The sequence below is a fragment of the Dendrobium catenatum genome, unplaced genomic scaffold (genome assembly GCF_001605985.2).
Source record: "Dendrobium catenatum unplaced genomic scaffold, ASM160598v2 fragScaff_scaffold_153, whole genome shotgun sequence".
Lineage (NCBI taxonomy): Eukaryota > Viridiplantae > Streptophyta > Magnoliopsida > Asparagales > Orchidaceae > Dendrobium > Dendrobium catenatum.
In genome coordinates, this window is record NW_021318615.1 from 817,830 (window position 1) to 833,439 (window position 15,610).

At 36.7% G+C, this 15,610-nt stretch overlaps 1 protein-coding gene across 1 annotated transcript; it reads right to left on the minus strand.

The window, feature by feature from the left end:
• Positions 1 to 7,532: 7,532 nt before the first annotated feature.
• On the minus strand, positions 7,533 to 11,156 carry LOC110108715. Its single transcript, XM_028701195.1, has one exon. The coding sequence runs from the start codon at positions 11,097 to 11,099 to the stop codon at positions 7,575 to 7,577; it is 3,525 nt and encodes a 1,174-aa protein (XP_028557028.1). The 5' UTR covers positions 11,100 to 11,156; the 3' UTR covers positions 7,533 to 7,574.
• Between the last annotated feature and the right edge of the window lie 4,454 nt (positions 11,157 to 15,610).

The following is a 15,610-nucleotide window of genomic DNA, read 5'->3' on the forward strand; positions in this document are numbered from 1 at the left end:
ATGACACTAAAATTGGTCCAATCCGAGCCCAAACTAAGGGCCGTTTAAGGCATATTTGAAGGGGTCAAAGAATTAATTGAATAATCAAATTATAGCCAAATATGACGTGCTTATAGTCCAATCAAGTGGCTCGATGAAACAATTCAAAAGAGCACAAAATTGTTTAATTCCGACATCTTAAAGCACTTTAAATGCTTGATCAACGATCTATGATCAAGGGGGTTGATATCAGCCATCCATTCTAATACTCCCAACTTGACATTGGTTTACTCTATATTTACAAGCCATGACACTAAAAAAACTTTAAATAGGCCCCCATTTTTCACATAAGGGAAGTAAATAAAACAAAAGTGATGAAAGGAGGAAAAAGGAGAAAACATGGAGAGCTCCTTGTTGTCGACCAACGTCGAATTTCTTCCAGACCATTGATCGCCGTCGGACTTCCGTTTGTTCTCCGTCGACGGACTTCCATCTGATCTTCGACCACCATCGACGTTCTTCTTCACCGCCAACATTCTTCCCAAACTCCGACATTTTTCCCAAAAACCAACATTCTTCACAACCGGGGGATTTCTTATCCTCAGCCAACGTTCTTCCCAAACACCGACGTTCTTCCCAACTGCCAAATTTCTTCATCATCATCAAAGTTCTTCTTGACCATCACTAGAGTTCTTCTTGACCATCACTAGAGTTCTTCTCAACCATCATCAAAATTCTTCGTGACTATCACTAAACTTTTACAACAAGAATACATATTTGAAGACTGGTATAACTTTTCAATACATTGTATTATCTATGTCCTCAGATTTGAGGATGGATTTACTTTTGTAACCTATTGAAATTCTAGTGGAACCATTTCAACTGTGCATGACCTCGTGATTTTTTTCATTTCTCGAAGTTTTCCAAGTAAAAATCCTGGTGTTTTTTGTTTCATTTGTTATGTGTTAAACTTTTGTATTGTACTAAGATGTGTATTTTCTCATTCTACCGTAGCGAATTTCTCAATCCACAACAATTATAAATTCAAAATAGGCGAAATCACAAGTATTCTTTTTTTAGATTTCATTTGTTGTGAGCATCATACCAACAAATACTCACATAGTCCAAATGGTATGCAAATTTAAAATAAAATTGTAAATGTGTATATGTCCATACAGATAACTCCCAAGTGTCTAAGCAAGTCCTATCCATAGGGCTCGGCCAAGTGTCAAAGTTAAGCTTGTCCAAATAAAATCTTGGCTTGTAAGATACTCACCAGCATAAGCCTATGAGCAAGTAACTGCTCACCATAACAGAGCTCGCTCCAATATAAACATGCTCTCCCACAATAGTTGTCTACAATCAAGGCTGCTCTCTTAGCACTATTGTACGAGAAAACTGTTTTAAGAAGCTGTAAGAAAGTCGTCCTAAACGGAGCCTTAATCTCCAAATTACTCCTTTCCTTATTAGGTTGTCCTACTCTAACCTGATAAGACCTATTTGTAAGAATAGGTGGCATCAATAAAAAAAGTTTGGATCCAACAAAAAATGATTAATCAAAAAAATAAAAGAAATGTTTAGCTGCATGGAATTAAAAATTCTATTAATCGCTTCTGAATTTTTCAATAACTCTAATTAAAATTTTGAAATATAGAGTAAAATATGCATAATAATTAAATATATATAAAAAATCATTAAAAGCCTACCAGCATGCGAGCCATCCTAATAAAGGGCCGATCTATGTAAGCTCGAGCTTGGCTCATTTCTATTTTAATCCTACAAATTAGCCTTAATTTTATAATTTTAACAGCTGAGCCACCGAAGCTCGAGCGGACCAACCCAAACAAACAAGAAATTTGCCTCCTTACTATTATTATATAATTATGTAAATTCTTTATTATATATAATATATTAAAACTATTATGCAGTTTTCATTCATCATATGTTATGAATATCTGGCAGTTTGTCTCATAGTTCGGTGAGTAGCTCTCGAGCTTTGTATTTAAATTAAATTAACTATAAAATACTTATAAGATATGCAAATATCTAAATTTATTGCTTCAATTTTTAGGCGGTGTATTATATATAAAATAAGGATAATTTTGATAGTAAGGTAAGCTCATTTTTTTCTTAAAAAAAATTGCTTTATTTATAGAAACGCCCTTGTCTCAGTAGAAATGTTGGTACTGTTATAAGGCACTAGTTCTTAACATAGTGTGCGATGTTTCAAAAGAATTTCTAGAGAAAGCCAAGGTTAAATAAACAAATAAAAAAGCCCGGCCCAAAGAATAATGGGCTAAAAAAAAGTATAGCTTAAGGCAGGCTTTTGGGTTCGAGTCCGGCCCAAGATGCATCAGCAGTTTAGAAGCCAGAGAAAATTTGTCTCTAACATTAAGAAAATGTTTATTTTAAAAGCTGGATGAGTAGTCTGAGCAAGAGAATAAACATAGCACTAAAAAATTCTTAAATTTTACATGCATTTGCATGCTTACAAGTTAGAATCATATAAATCTTTGTTTGTCATTTTGAATTGATTTGATTGAATCAATTCAGACTTAATGTAATGTGGCCAACCAGAAATTCACTATTTGCTTGAACCTTTTTTATTTTGAGACATTTATATAAGCTCTAAGATCAAATGCAACCAAAAATTTTGTAGGTAACTAAAACTCATTTGAGGCTTCATTTGAGATAGCTTTTCATTATTATTTTTTATTACTTTTAAGAAATTTTTGTACTAAAAAATTATTGCATAACGCAATAAAAATATTGTACCAAATGAAGCCTTAAATCATTTTTAAACACTATGAAACCCAAAAAAATAATCATTACTAGGTGATGTGAAGCATCCATTGTTGAGCTAAAATTAATAAATAACACATCTTGGAGGAGAAGTTATTTTCTCGATGCTTCTGTGGTGCTGCTAAGGCTTCGCCCTACCTGCCTCCCGTCGTCGAACCTTCGTTCTCTGCTAGAGGTCTACCCTAATCAGCTCACGTTTGGTGTTGAGGGGAGTTCTCTTCACTTGTTCCTTTTTTATATTGCCATTTTTTTCTTTCACGCTCGAGCTTTTCGTTTACATTCTACTTGCTCATATTGGGCCAATTCATCCACCTCTGCGGGTCGATCCTGGTTTTTTGGAAGGGTTGATCAAATCGCGCTTGTTCCTTGATGCTTTATTTGGTTCTTCTTCTTCTGTGTATTTTCTCGAGCTTAAAACTACTACATTTCATGGTTTGACATTTTCATAGATTTCGAAGGAGGAGATTTGTGCCATAGCTGAGCCTCTTAAATTTGTTTTAGTTGATTTTTCCCCTCTTGTCGTCCTAGTCTCGATTATATTCAGAGTTTCTTTTTCAACCTTAAGTTGATTGGAGAGTTCTCGTTTACCATGTCGGATCAATCTCATGCTTTGATCAAGTTGGGGAATGATCTTGATTATAGTAGAATTTTATTTCATAGATCATATTTGGTTTGTAATTGCTACATGAAATCAACCAATGTTTAACTTTAGTTGATATTGGTGTTGAATATCTAGTTATTCCCATTTGGATATCATTTCCCTACTTGCCTCCTCATTTATTTTCCCCTCATATCCTCCACGACATGGGACTATTATTTGGATGTCCGTTAAAAGTTAATAATGCTAGTGATTTATGCTCTCGTTCGTTTGTTACCCATATTTGAGTTGAACTTGATATTACTAAAACATATTCTAATATAGTGTGGCTTGGCCCTGATAGTTATGGCTACATACAACGGGTTATGATGGAGGAATTCCCTCCCTTCTGTGATAAAAGTAAATGTTTAGGGCATTCGATCGGTTCTTCTCGCCCCATTCATGCTTTTGTCTCGATGTCTGACAATGTTGTTCTTTCAAATCCGATTAATACTAATATTCATTCTGATATAAATGCTCCTGATGTTGCAGAAATTATGGATAATGTTACTTATGCATTGCCTGTTCTGCTGATCAAAGCTTTGGTTGTTAATGGGAATAATGGCTCTCATATGGTTAATGAGATAAATTTGGATACGTATAATATCAGTTTAATTGATGGTGGTGTTGACCCGTCAACTGTTACTTTGCCATTGGTTTTATCTTGTAATAACATAGAGGGTCTCAATGTGGGCATAAACCCTGAGGATCTCAATGCGGGCACCAACCCTGAGGATCTCAACTGTTACTTTGCCATTGCTTAGTTAACCTGATAGCTACTTAGTCCCCTAGTTCTATTGCTGGAGGTGGTGAGGACAGTGGTTTTGAATTTACTCATTTGGGGCCTAAGGCTGCTTGCCCTATGGGTAGTTTGGTTTCGGACTTACATGTAGTGAATGTTGGGTTGGATGATGAGGATTTGCCTATTAATAATAATGTTGTTGTAGATGATGAAATTAATGTTGATTTGAATGCCCTCGCCTGTCCCACTCAATGATATTCATATTTCTCTTATTGCAAAGGATGATTTACGAGCTCATTTAGCTGCCAACTCGAAGTAGAGTGTGGTGGTTCAAGGTGACTGGCGTGATGAGTGTGATTCAGCCTCTAATTGGGATGTTGGGGATGAAATGGATGTGTCATTAATGAATTCAAGGGAAATCGATGAATTAAATATGATAAAAATTGTTGAGGATGATTTTTTTAAAAAAGTTGGTAAACACAAGCAAAGGAAATAAAAATAAAAATAAGAAACTTGAGTTTTTCTTTTTTTCTTTGCTAGTGTCCTTAGGGCTTGGCTTGCTGGTTGTGCTCACAGGTGCTTTGAGAATTAGTTGTTGTTGGTCCTTGTGGGCCTTGTGGTGTCTTGTTTTGTTTGTTTGGGGCTTGTTGGTTGTCTTTTGTTTAGGTGTTGGGTGGCTCCTTCTTGGTTGCTTATGTGGTGAACTTTGGTATTTCTGTGGTGACTTTTTTGTCTGTTTGTTACAGGATGGTTTTGTTTATTTGCTCTCTTGAAGGTGGTGCTTCCTCACTTTTTTCCCGCAGGGTGTTGTTGTTTTGCTCGGCGCTAATGCTAGCTGCTTCTGGTGCCCGTTTTGTTATGTTGTTGTTTTTATTTTGCTTTCTTTATGATTGTAATAGTTTTGATCCTTTAGCTTTTAGGTTTTGCTTCAAATATTGTATTTTTTAGTGAACTTTTGTAGATCTTTTAAGAAATTGTAACTCTTTTTTAATGAATGCGTAAGCCTCTATGTGGATTTCCTCAAAAAAAAAAAAAAAAATTGTCTCGAAGATGAAGCATGGTTGAATCTCAAGGGAGAGTCCTAAAACAAACATATCAATTTGATAATCTAAGTAGAAACTTAGATTTGATTTTAAGATAAAACAAATTCGTGTGAATTTCTAGAAGAAACTGCCAATATTATTCGCCCAATAGAAACTATATATGGCAAGAACTTTCACAAAGTCCATCATTTTGTGGTAAATAATGGTGGAACCTCTCTTTCTCTCACACACACTCATGATACCTAATTATTTTATTTTTTAGGCTATTAGTACAAAATTATTATTCTTTGATTTAAATTTATAAATAATTAAACACAATAATTTATTTTTAATTCAAATAAGAATAACAAATTCTCAAATACAATTCATGATATTAGTTGTTATTATTAATTAACAGATTTTATCCAACCATTTTGGTAATAAATCATTGCTAATGATGCTGGGGTTATATGACTTCTAATAACTCGAAGCATATATATATATATATATATATATATTTCCAAAAAAAAATATCTTGACAAATTGGAAGTTATGTTATTTATAAAATATGATAAACTAACACGCTTCTTATAAAATTTTAAAATTTATATTGAGAAATGGAGAGATAGACAGAGAGGGGGGGAAGCTGATGGGAAGCCTGCTGTGCGAAAGGGGCAAATAAGCTTTTTTCAGACCTCTGAGAAGCACATCTTCTTCATTACAGTGTAAGAAGAAGGACCAAAGCCAGAATGGTTGTGTCCTTTTCTTCATCAGCATAGCTTTATGGGAAGAAAAAACAAATAAACATGTTGGGAAGTTTCCGATGGAAAGAAGAAATATTAAATAAGTACTTATATAAAGTAATTCAGAGACTAATACATTTCCAGATTGAAAGCAAGCTTGCACTATACTCAAATCTGCAATTTTTTTTTTTCAACATATATTTCATTATAATTTCTTGAGAACTACTGTTGTATTTATCTTTCTTCCCTTTTAATATCCACCATTCACTCATAGAACTATAGAAGCCTCAATGACAACTGATGTCCTTGTACAGGATCAACAGTACCTGGAAGAAGACAAAGAATTGCAAGAACAAACAATGTAGGGGAAAAAGCACAGGGAAATACCTCCTTGTATTACTCTGTATTCTCTTGAGAATACCGAAAATTTCAGATCACAAAAAGCTGTGTATTCACCCCCATTTTCAGCTATAAGTATCCTGTATTCTTCCCTAATTCTCTTATGTAATTGTATAAAGTAAGAATACTAAAATGTAAAAGTGCTGTCAGAAAAAGGTGAAAAAGTAATACTAGGTAGTGGAGTTCGTTAGGCAATGCCAGCTTATACCGCCGGCTTATTTTAGTTAACCTGAGCTGCATCAGTCCTCCCCGGCTTCAGAAGAGCTCGACTCCGACGAGCTGATAGATATAGGTGCGTCGTCTGAGGAATGATAAGGCCAAATGTCCGCCACATTGAAGGTAGACGACGTATTGTATCCTGGTGGTAACTCCACACGATACGCATTATCATTGAATTTGGAAATAATAGGAACAGGTCCTATTTTGCGGCGAGCTAGCTTGGAATACTCGCCGGGTGCGAACCTTTCACGTCGGAGACGAACCATGACTAGATCCCCAACATTGAACAACTGCTGCCGTCGATGTTTATCCGCCGCCTCCTTATAACGTTGATTCGCAGAAGTGAGTTGCTGTCGAACTTCATTTAGGATCTGTGAATAATCTTTAGAATAGGCAGCCGCTTCGGTAGATTTGCACTTGGGCAGGATAGTGAGATCAACTGTGGTATTAGGGGCTTTGGTATAAACAATAGTGAATGGAGCTTTACCTGTGGAACGGTTTGGCATGGCATTATAGGCGAATTCCGCTTTGCTCAAGACCTCTTCCCATTGCTTCGGGTTCTCTTGTACTAGGCAACGAAGCATATTACCCAAGGTGCGATTGACGACTTCGGTCTGCCCATCCGTTTGTGGATGATATGCTGAACTAAAACGTAGTTCCGTGCCCAATCGTTTCCATAATTCACGCCAGAAATGGCTAAGAAATTTGACGTCGCGGTCTGATGTAATACTCCGAGGCAAACCATGTAGACGGACAATTCCGTTAAAGAACAGGTTAGCAACCTGCAAGGCATTAGAGGTCTTTCTACAGGAAATAAAATGGCCCATTTTCGAAAATCTATCAATAACCACTAGTATGGAGTCGTTGCCACGTTTCGTTCTCGGCAGCCCAAGGACGAAATCCATGCTCAGATCTTCCCAGATTGAATCGGGTACCGGCAACGGCATATACAATCCAGCATTTTGTGAAACTCCCTTATATGATTGGCATACAGAACAGCTCTCAACCAGACGGAATGTATCCCTTCGAATTCAGGGCCAAAAGAATTTTTCTTGGAGCTGTTTTAGTGTATTATCTTTACCCAAATGAGCTGCTAGTCCGCCCCCATGAATTTCGCGAATAAGATGTTGTCTCCAGGAGGACTGCGGAATACACAAGCAATTTTCTTTAAAGAGGAAGCCATGTCTAATGGAGTAATGTTCAAACTGAGAATCTTGTAAGCAGTAAGCCCAAATGGAACCGAATTCCGGATCTTCTTCATACAGCTCTTTTATATGCTCCAAGCCCACTAATTCTGTTTGTAGTTGAGTCAACAAAATTGATTTTCTGCTGAGTGCGTCAGCGGCTTTGTTATCGGCCCCTGGCTTGTGTTTGAAAGTAAACGAAAATCGTTGGAGGAACAATAGCCAGCGCATATGCATCCTATTGACATTCTTTTGAGTGTTCAAATGCTGTAGTGCCTTATTATCACTGCATAGAACAAAATCTTGATGCAACAGATAAGACTCCCACTGCTTTAACGCACGGATGATTGCGTACATTTCTTGCTCATAAGCTGTCCACTTTTGTCGAGCTGAACAGAGTTTTTCGCTGAAAAATGCAACCGGTCTTCCCACTTGGGACAACACCGCTCCAATACCGATTGAGGAGGCATCCGTCTCTACCGTGAAGATTCTGTCAAAACTCGGTAACACCAAAACAGGTGCAGTAGTAAGTGCTGCCTTAATCTGGTTAAAACTTTGCTGCTGTTCGTCGCCCCAGTGAAAACATTTAGACTTTAAACAGTCGGTAATAGGTGCCATTATGATACTGAAATTTTTGATGAAGCGCCTATAGAAGTTCGCTAATCCATGAAAACTACGTATATCAAAGAAAGACGTGGGAGTTGGCCAATCCTGAATGGCCGAGATTTTACCTGGATCCACGTGAATGCCTTCCTCGGATACAATAAATCCCAGAAATCGGACAGAAGCTGTTGCCAATTCGCATTTCGGGAGGTTTAAAAACAGTTTGTTCATGTGTAGAACTTCAAATATGGATCTCAAGTGCTGGAGATGTTGTGGGCGGTCATTACTGAATACCAAAATGTCATCGAAGTATACCACGCAGAATTTCCCAAGGAATGGCTTTAAAATTTCGTTCATCATACGCATGAACGTTGAAGGTGCATTACATAAACCGAAGGGCATCACCCTCCATTCATACAGCCCTTGAGGCGTCTTAAACGCCGTCTTCCATTCGTCGCCAGGACGAATGCGAATTTGGTGGTATCCGCTTCTGAGATCTAATTTAGAGAACACGGAAGAGCCCGTGAGCATGTCTAGCAGCTCTTCAATGCGTGGCATCGGGAATCTGTACTTGATAGTGATCTTATTTATAGCTCTACTGTCGACACACATTCGCCAATTTCCGTCTTTTTTTGGTACCAGAAGAGCGGGCACCGCACAAGGTCTCAAGCTAACTTGGATGAGTTGTTTCGACAGTAAATCATCCACAATTCCCGCAAGAATAGCTTGTTCTTTCGGATTAAGCCGGTAGTGTGCCAAATTTGGTAATGAGGCTCCCGGTATAAAATCGATTTGATGTTGGATACTCCGGAGTGGTGGCAGCTCGGCAGGTAGTTCATCTGGTAAGATTGCCTTATACATCTCAAGGACCTCAGTAATATCCTTGGGCAAATTCTTCGGGAGCGTACTAGTATTCACTTCAGCAACAATCAATGCCAGCATCGGTGCATGTTCTCTCCAGCATTGCAGCAGGTTCGATCCAGAGACCAGGTGGGCGACTGTTTGTTTGTTAGCTCCTCTCGCGGATCCTTCAGGCAACCCTGGTAACAACCTCAATTTCCGTCCCTTCCAATCAAATGAATAAGCATTCGCCCGACCTTCGTAGTGTGCGTCGACGTCGAACTGCCAAGGCCTGCCTAGTATCAAATGACACACGTCCATATCGAGGACATCGCATAGCACTTCGCAAGCATAGTGCTTGCCAATAGAAAATTGAACTGTGCAAGCTTCGGTGACCATAATCTCCACACCCCTCTTGACCCAGCCAATTTTATAAGGTTGCGGATGTTTAGACGTCTTCAAGTGTAAGCCGCTGACGACTGATCTGGATACTATGTTCTCAGTACACCCGCTGTCAATAAGAAGGTCGCAAACCTTGCCTTGTATGGTGCACCTTGTTTTAAATATAGCATGGCGCTGAGAAGAATTGGGTCCCCGCGGTGCCAAGAGCAATTTCTCCATGACTCCAATAAACGGCTCTCCCTCATCTGCCTGCACTTCTTCAATCTCGGCATTCTCCTCTAACTCAGCTATTGCTGCGTCATCCTCATCTTCCAGTTCGGCAAACTGCAACTGTTGCCTTTGGGGACATTCATTAGACTTGTGTCCCGGTTGAAAACAGCGGAAACATTTCAGAGTATTGGGTCGTGCATATGGGTTGGTGTTAGTAGTGGTTTTAAGTTTGTTCGCCGTTTTTCCTTCACCGCCCTGGTTAACAGCTCCATTTACAGATGTGCCCGTATTGGCTATTGCATTGGATTTTGTCACTTGCTGGGAATTGCTCTTAGAACTGGCTGTGTTCTGCTCCTGCCAATGCCTCCTATTATACGGGGTCCTAGTCTGCCGGTTCTGTTGAACTTCCACTTTCATTGCCAAATTCACCGCCTGTGGCATTGTCCACACCGAATTGAGCTCCAATTTATCTTGGATGCTATCCTTAAGGCCCCCAATGTATCTTGCCACCATTTGGGTACCCGATTCTTGTAAATCGTTTCTGGCACTCAATCTATTAAATTCTTCCGTGTATTCGCTAACAGTGCGTGTCCCTTGCATACAATGTTGGTACCTCATATAAAGTATTTGCTCGAAATCTGTGGGTAGAAACTGTGCCCGTAACAGTTGTTTCATTCGGCCCCAGGTATTTATCCGGCTTCGCCCTTCCTTCCTGCTGCTTTGCAACACTTGTTCCCACCATGCGCTAGCTCCGCTTTTCAGACGACACGCAACATATTTAACTTGTTTCTCAGGGGCAATCTCCATATAATCAAAGAAATTCTCAACTGCCTTTTCCCAATCCAAATAGTCTTCAATGTGCAAATGTCCATCAAAAAACGGTATGTCCAATCTCACCTTGAATTCACCAGGATAATGCGGAACCTGTTGTCTCCTTCGGTGTCGCTGCTCATTCACTATCCAACCATCTTCTGACTCCTCTTCTGTGGAATATCTCGGATTGCTGACTCGACGACGAGGAGGAGTCTCGTCTTCCGAGTGTTCTGGGTCAGCAAAATGCGCCTGTACATGTCTGGCCTGGTGTCCATGCGTATTTCGACCGCGAGGAGGAAATCTGTTCGCTAGAGCTTCCTCCCGATGTAATGCTGGTGAGTCTCTCGCCATATTGGGATTAAACCCTTGGCGGATTGCAACCGTCAATCGCTGCACGTCGGCGGCGAGTTCATCAATTCTCCGATTGAGTTTCTCCTGACTCGCCCATAATCCGTCGATGGTGCGAGTTTCTTCCCGCACAGGTTCCTTGCCTCGGTCAGTCATTTCCTTCCAGATTTTTTTTTGGCTCTGATACCAACTTGATGTCCTTGTACAGGATCAACAGTACCTGGAAGAAGACAAAGAATTGCAAGAACAAACAATGTAGGGGAAAAGGCACAGGGAAATACCTCCTTGTATTACTCTGTATTCTCTTGAGAATACCGAAAATTTCAGATCACAAAAAGCTGTGTATTCACCCCCATTTTCAGCTATAAGTATCCTGTATTCTTCCCTAATTCTCTTATGTAATTGTATAAAGTAAGAATACTAAAATGTAAAAGTGCTGTCAGAAAAAGGTGAAAAAGTAATACTAGGTAGTGGAGTTCGTTAGGCAATGCCAGCTTATACCGCCGGCTTATTTTAGTTAACCTGAGCTGCATCAACAACGGTCATGTCAATATATCTTTTTGCTTGCCTTGTGTCCCTTTTTATTAGGATATCAAATTAATAACTAACTATGACATGATATTCCTGTCAACCATTGCATAACATCTTAAGTTTTACTTTTTAGTCACCCAATTAATCTCTCATCTTAATAAGAGAATGATCACATTGATTGCTCATTATCACTAATCTTTTAAAGTTTCAATGAACTTTTGTTCAATTGTATCTATTAATGGAGCATGAAGTTCATCTTCTTGATTAACAATCTCTCATTCCATCATGAGAGCAGCAAAGTTGAAAAGTCATTGTCGCTCACCTTATTATATTTATCGTTAATTGTTGTTTGACACTGATTTTCTAATGATAACTCTGGCAGTTTAAGACTTCTCCTGTTACAAACATAAGAGATATGTTATGTTATTCAAATCTATTACATTATATTAAGCGGAATTATTTCGACAAGGACTAATCTCATGATTTTTTCCTATTCCAAGCTTTCTTCGTAAAAAATTAGTCATTTGCATGTTGTTTTTCAATTTATCCATGCATGAGAGGAGCTTTAGCACAATCTTCAAAAATTAAATCATTTCTACCATCACAAATATATATAAATATATATATATATATATATATATATGTGTTATTTGAACCCACTTTTATAAGATGATCATTTAAATTCATAATCTGTTTGGGACGGTTGTAATTTTTTATAAATGTTATTGTAAAGTTTGATGTAAATTTTCTTTTTTTAAAAGTCATTATAGAAAGCAACTTCTTAACACAATAATTTATTTAAAAGTTATGATTGTGATATGAAAAATGTAGCATAAAGAAATTGTCCTAAATAAATTCTTAGAAAAGTGCCATCCATTTTTTATTTGAAATATTTTTTATTTATTCACCTCATCTAATCCTTATACAGTATGAGTTTTAAATTTTAATTTTATATTTTTGGGAGTACAATATTTATATTATTTATATTTAACGAAAGCTCCAACGCATCTGACCTATTTTTGCAATAAAACCCCTTGATTTATAACTTATTGCTTGAAAAGGACAAATGCAAAGATGCATTGAAGAACTCCCCTTCAAAAAGAAGCTAATAAAAACGGAGCGCTAAAAAGTGCATTGTTTGGTATAGTTTTTACTGTTTGAACTTCCAAAGTCATTGGAGGGTGCTCACAGTTAATTCCTCCTCTTCACATAAATATTACTTTCAGAGTAAAAGCAAGGGAGGATAATGTAAATAATTAATATTAAAGTGGAGTTCAGAGAGAAAAAATAGTAAAGAGATCAGACCAGGGTTTTCACTCCTCGGTCATTACTCAGCTCTCTAGCACTTTTTGACTACCCTTTGACCGTTGAATATTATTATGAGTATTACAAATTTAAAATATTTTATGATCGAAAAAGATGAAAGACCTCTGATTTATTCTATGCCTATAAGATGCAGAGCTTTTTTTCATAGATTTATAAAAATTATTATGAAAATTGGGATAAATCATGCCCTATTATAATCAAAATATGATTAGCAATACAATCTTTATGCTGATCACTCCAACTCGCTCATTTGAATTGAGGCTTACTCAAGAGACTAGTAGTGGTATGATACTAGTAATATATTAATTGTGATATCTTTGATCAAGGATATGAATATAACAAATTATATATATGGATTATGAATGAACAAGCAATGATAAATTAAAGTTTATTGAGTCAGATTGATCATCCGAGTCATTTGTAGATCAAAGTTTAACATATTGAATTTGCACTTGTCAAAAATAATGACAATATCATATCATTTTTATTGAATATGATGTTCTCTATAAAAAGAGTATTTAACCAAAAAAAAAAAATCATGAATCATATGCTATAAATAGTAATGAAGTCAAATTTTCTTAATAATTTGTATGGTAACAAGCACACACTTTTGTGAAAGATCATCTTCATGGTACTGCTACCATTGAGAGGTTGTCCAGGCCGATGATATTAGAAACAAAGTGGTGACCAACTCTAACTATTAAATTTAGCTTTAAGCGATCGAGCAAACTGTCGAAGACGAATTCAAAGCCAACTAAACCATTTGGCTATTAAAACAAGCCTAATTCACAATCATGCCATCCTTTTTCTCTCCCCTACTCTAGCTCCATGCCTCCCCCTTCCCATATTCATCATATCATCCAAAAACAAACAATTATTAGGAGGATCCATTGGATCCTTATCATCGACCGGGAATTATTTTTAAGAATCCCATTTCTTTTGCTTCTAATTTTGAACATCCAATAAATCATGCCGATTGATGTTGCAGTGGCATAAGAAATACATATTCTAATTAACTAGCATCGAATTACTGAATATATCTCAACTTTATTTAACAAGTATGTATACACTAGTTTAATTATAAATTTAGTTAATAACCCATGCATGCCTTTCTCTAAAAACAAACATGTTAATTAAGTACGTGCTCCATATACTACAATCTGATAAGCTTAGTTTCGTGTTTAATTAATTGCATAGGAGATCGAGACTGGTCTAATTGAAAGAGCTATATCTATTTTTAAGAACTTACTGAAGTTCATTCCTTCATAATTAAGTTGATTTTCTAAGAAATGGTGGTGGATTTAATTTCAACTGTACAAAACACTTACAGGAATACTGAATTAAAATAACTATGCTTCTGTAGTTATCATGACAACATAGGCTTTCTCCAACACTTGTCATTGTGCGAAAATATTAGTGCTATATAAATGAAAAAACAGAGAAATGAACAGAAAAGAGAAAACGAGAATTGCAAGAAAGAAGAAGATGATCTATTATTTTTCATCTCGGTACAGAGTACACATAGGTGTCTATATATAGATAATAGACAAGACCTTGTACAAGCTCACCCAATAAGATAATGCCATCTGTAAAGGTATATAAGTGTTATTGTAATTTGTGTTATAATAATAAATAATTGAACAACAATAATTAATAAGCCTAGCTCCTGGGCTGATCACATTAATTGAAGATCATCGATCCTTTGCCCACTATGAAAATGGCACATTACATCAAAAACGAATCAAAGTGCAAGCAGTTTAGCCATTATAGAGTTGGGCAAAAAGTAAAGATCCAAACCAAATAATGGGAGTGGAGCATTAATAATCTATTAACAAAGATACAGAAGGAGTTAATTATGCCATGGGCTTGACCTAAGAACACACAGGCATCTTAATTTTTAGTGCATGTCTCGATCTGTGCTTATGGCGGAGCTTTTCCCATGAGCTATATATAATGATCACAAGAAGAATCCTCACGTCCGTATCAAACGCAGCCATTGAATTGAAGAATAACTTACGACAGAATTAAATGAATAGCTTGCGAACTGCGAAGCTATTAATATCAGAAGTTTAATTAGAAAATGGAAAAGAAGACGGCGAGGGTTAAGAATCAGAATTAACCCATAAGTTTTTTTTTTTTTTTTAATGCAAAAGCATTGATATAGAATTATAACATTGCCTCCTAACAGAAGAATTTATAATGATAAATTTAAGTTTTCAACATATGTTCCTGGCCTAAATAAAAAAATTAAAAGTTCTTTTTTTTTTTTAATAAAAACTACAAGGCAATAAATCCTGGCTTGTAATTTCATAACAGCAAAATGTCTTTTAATTAATTTTAAGTTAAAAAAAAACATTATTCATAAATCCAAATCTAACTTCTAAATTTTTTATCAAATATCTTTTACCTTTATCATAAAATTAAACCCATCAACACCTTGTTGCATTTTTTTTTTCAACAGACATTTATGTCATTGTTCACATTGCTTCTCAAAAACAATAATTTCATTGTGTCATAAATATGCAGAAACAAAAGTTCCAGTGCCGTGCTGCTCTGAAAATATTTATGAACCAAAAATATATTTTCCGAACAACTCATCCACCTACATCATAATACATGAATAGTAGTATCAACTTTATTTTTTTCTCATAAGATAATGCAAAAAGCCAAAATACAATCCACGGAGCAGCAAAGCACACAGTGCGTACGTAGTAACGACGTTACCAGCCAGAAGGAGCAAGTGAAAATAAACGAAATTATAAAACAAATTATGCAAACTAATTTTGGGTGAAATTTTCAAACGCCAGCTA

Bases quoted from the DNA above. Each gene is read 5' to 3' on its own strand.
- LOC110108715 (XM_028701195.1), bottom strand. From the start codon at position 11,099: ATGACTGACCGAGGCAAGGAACCTGTGCGGGAAGAAACTCGCACCATC.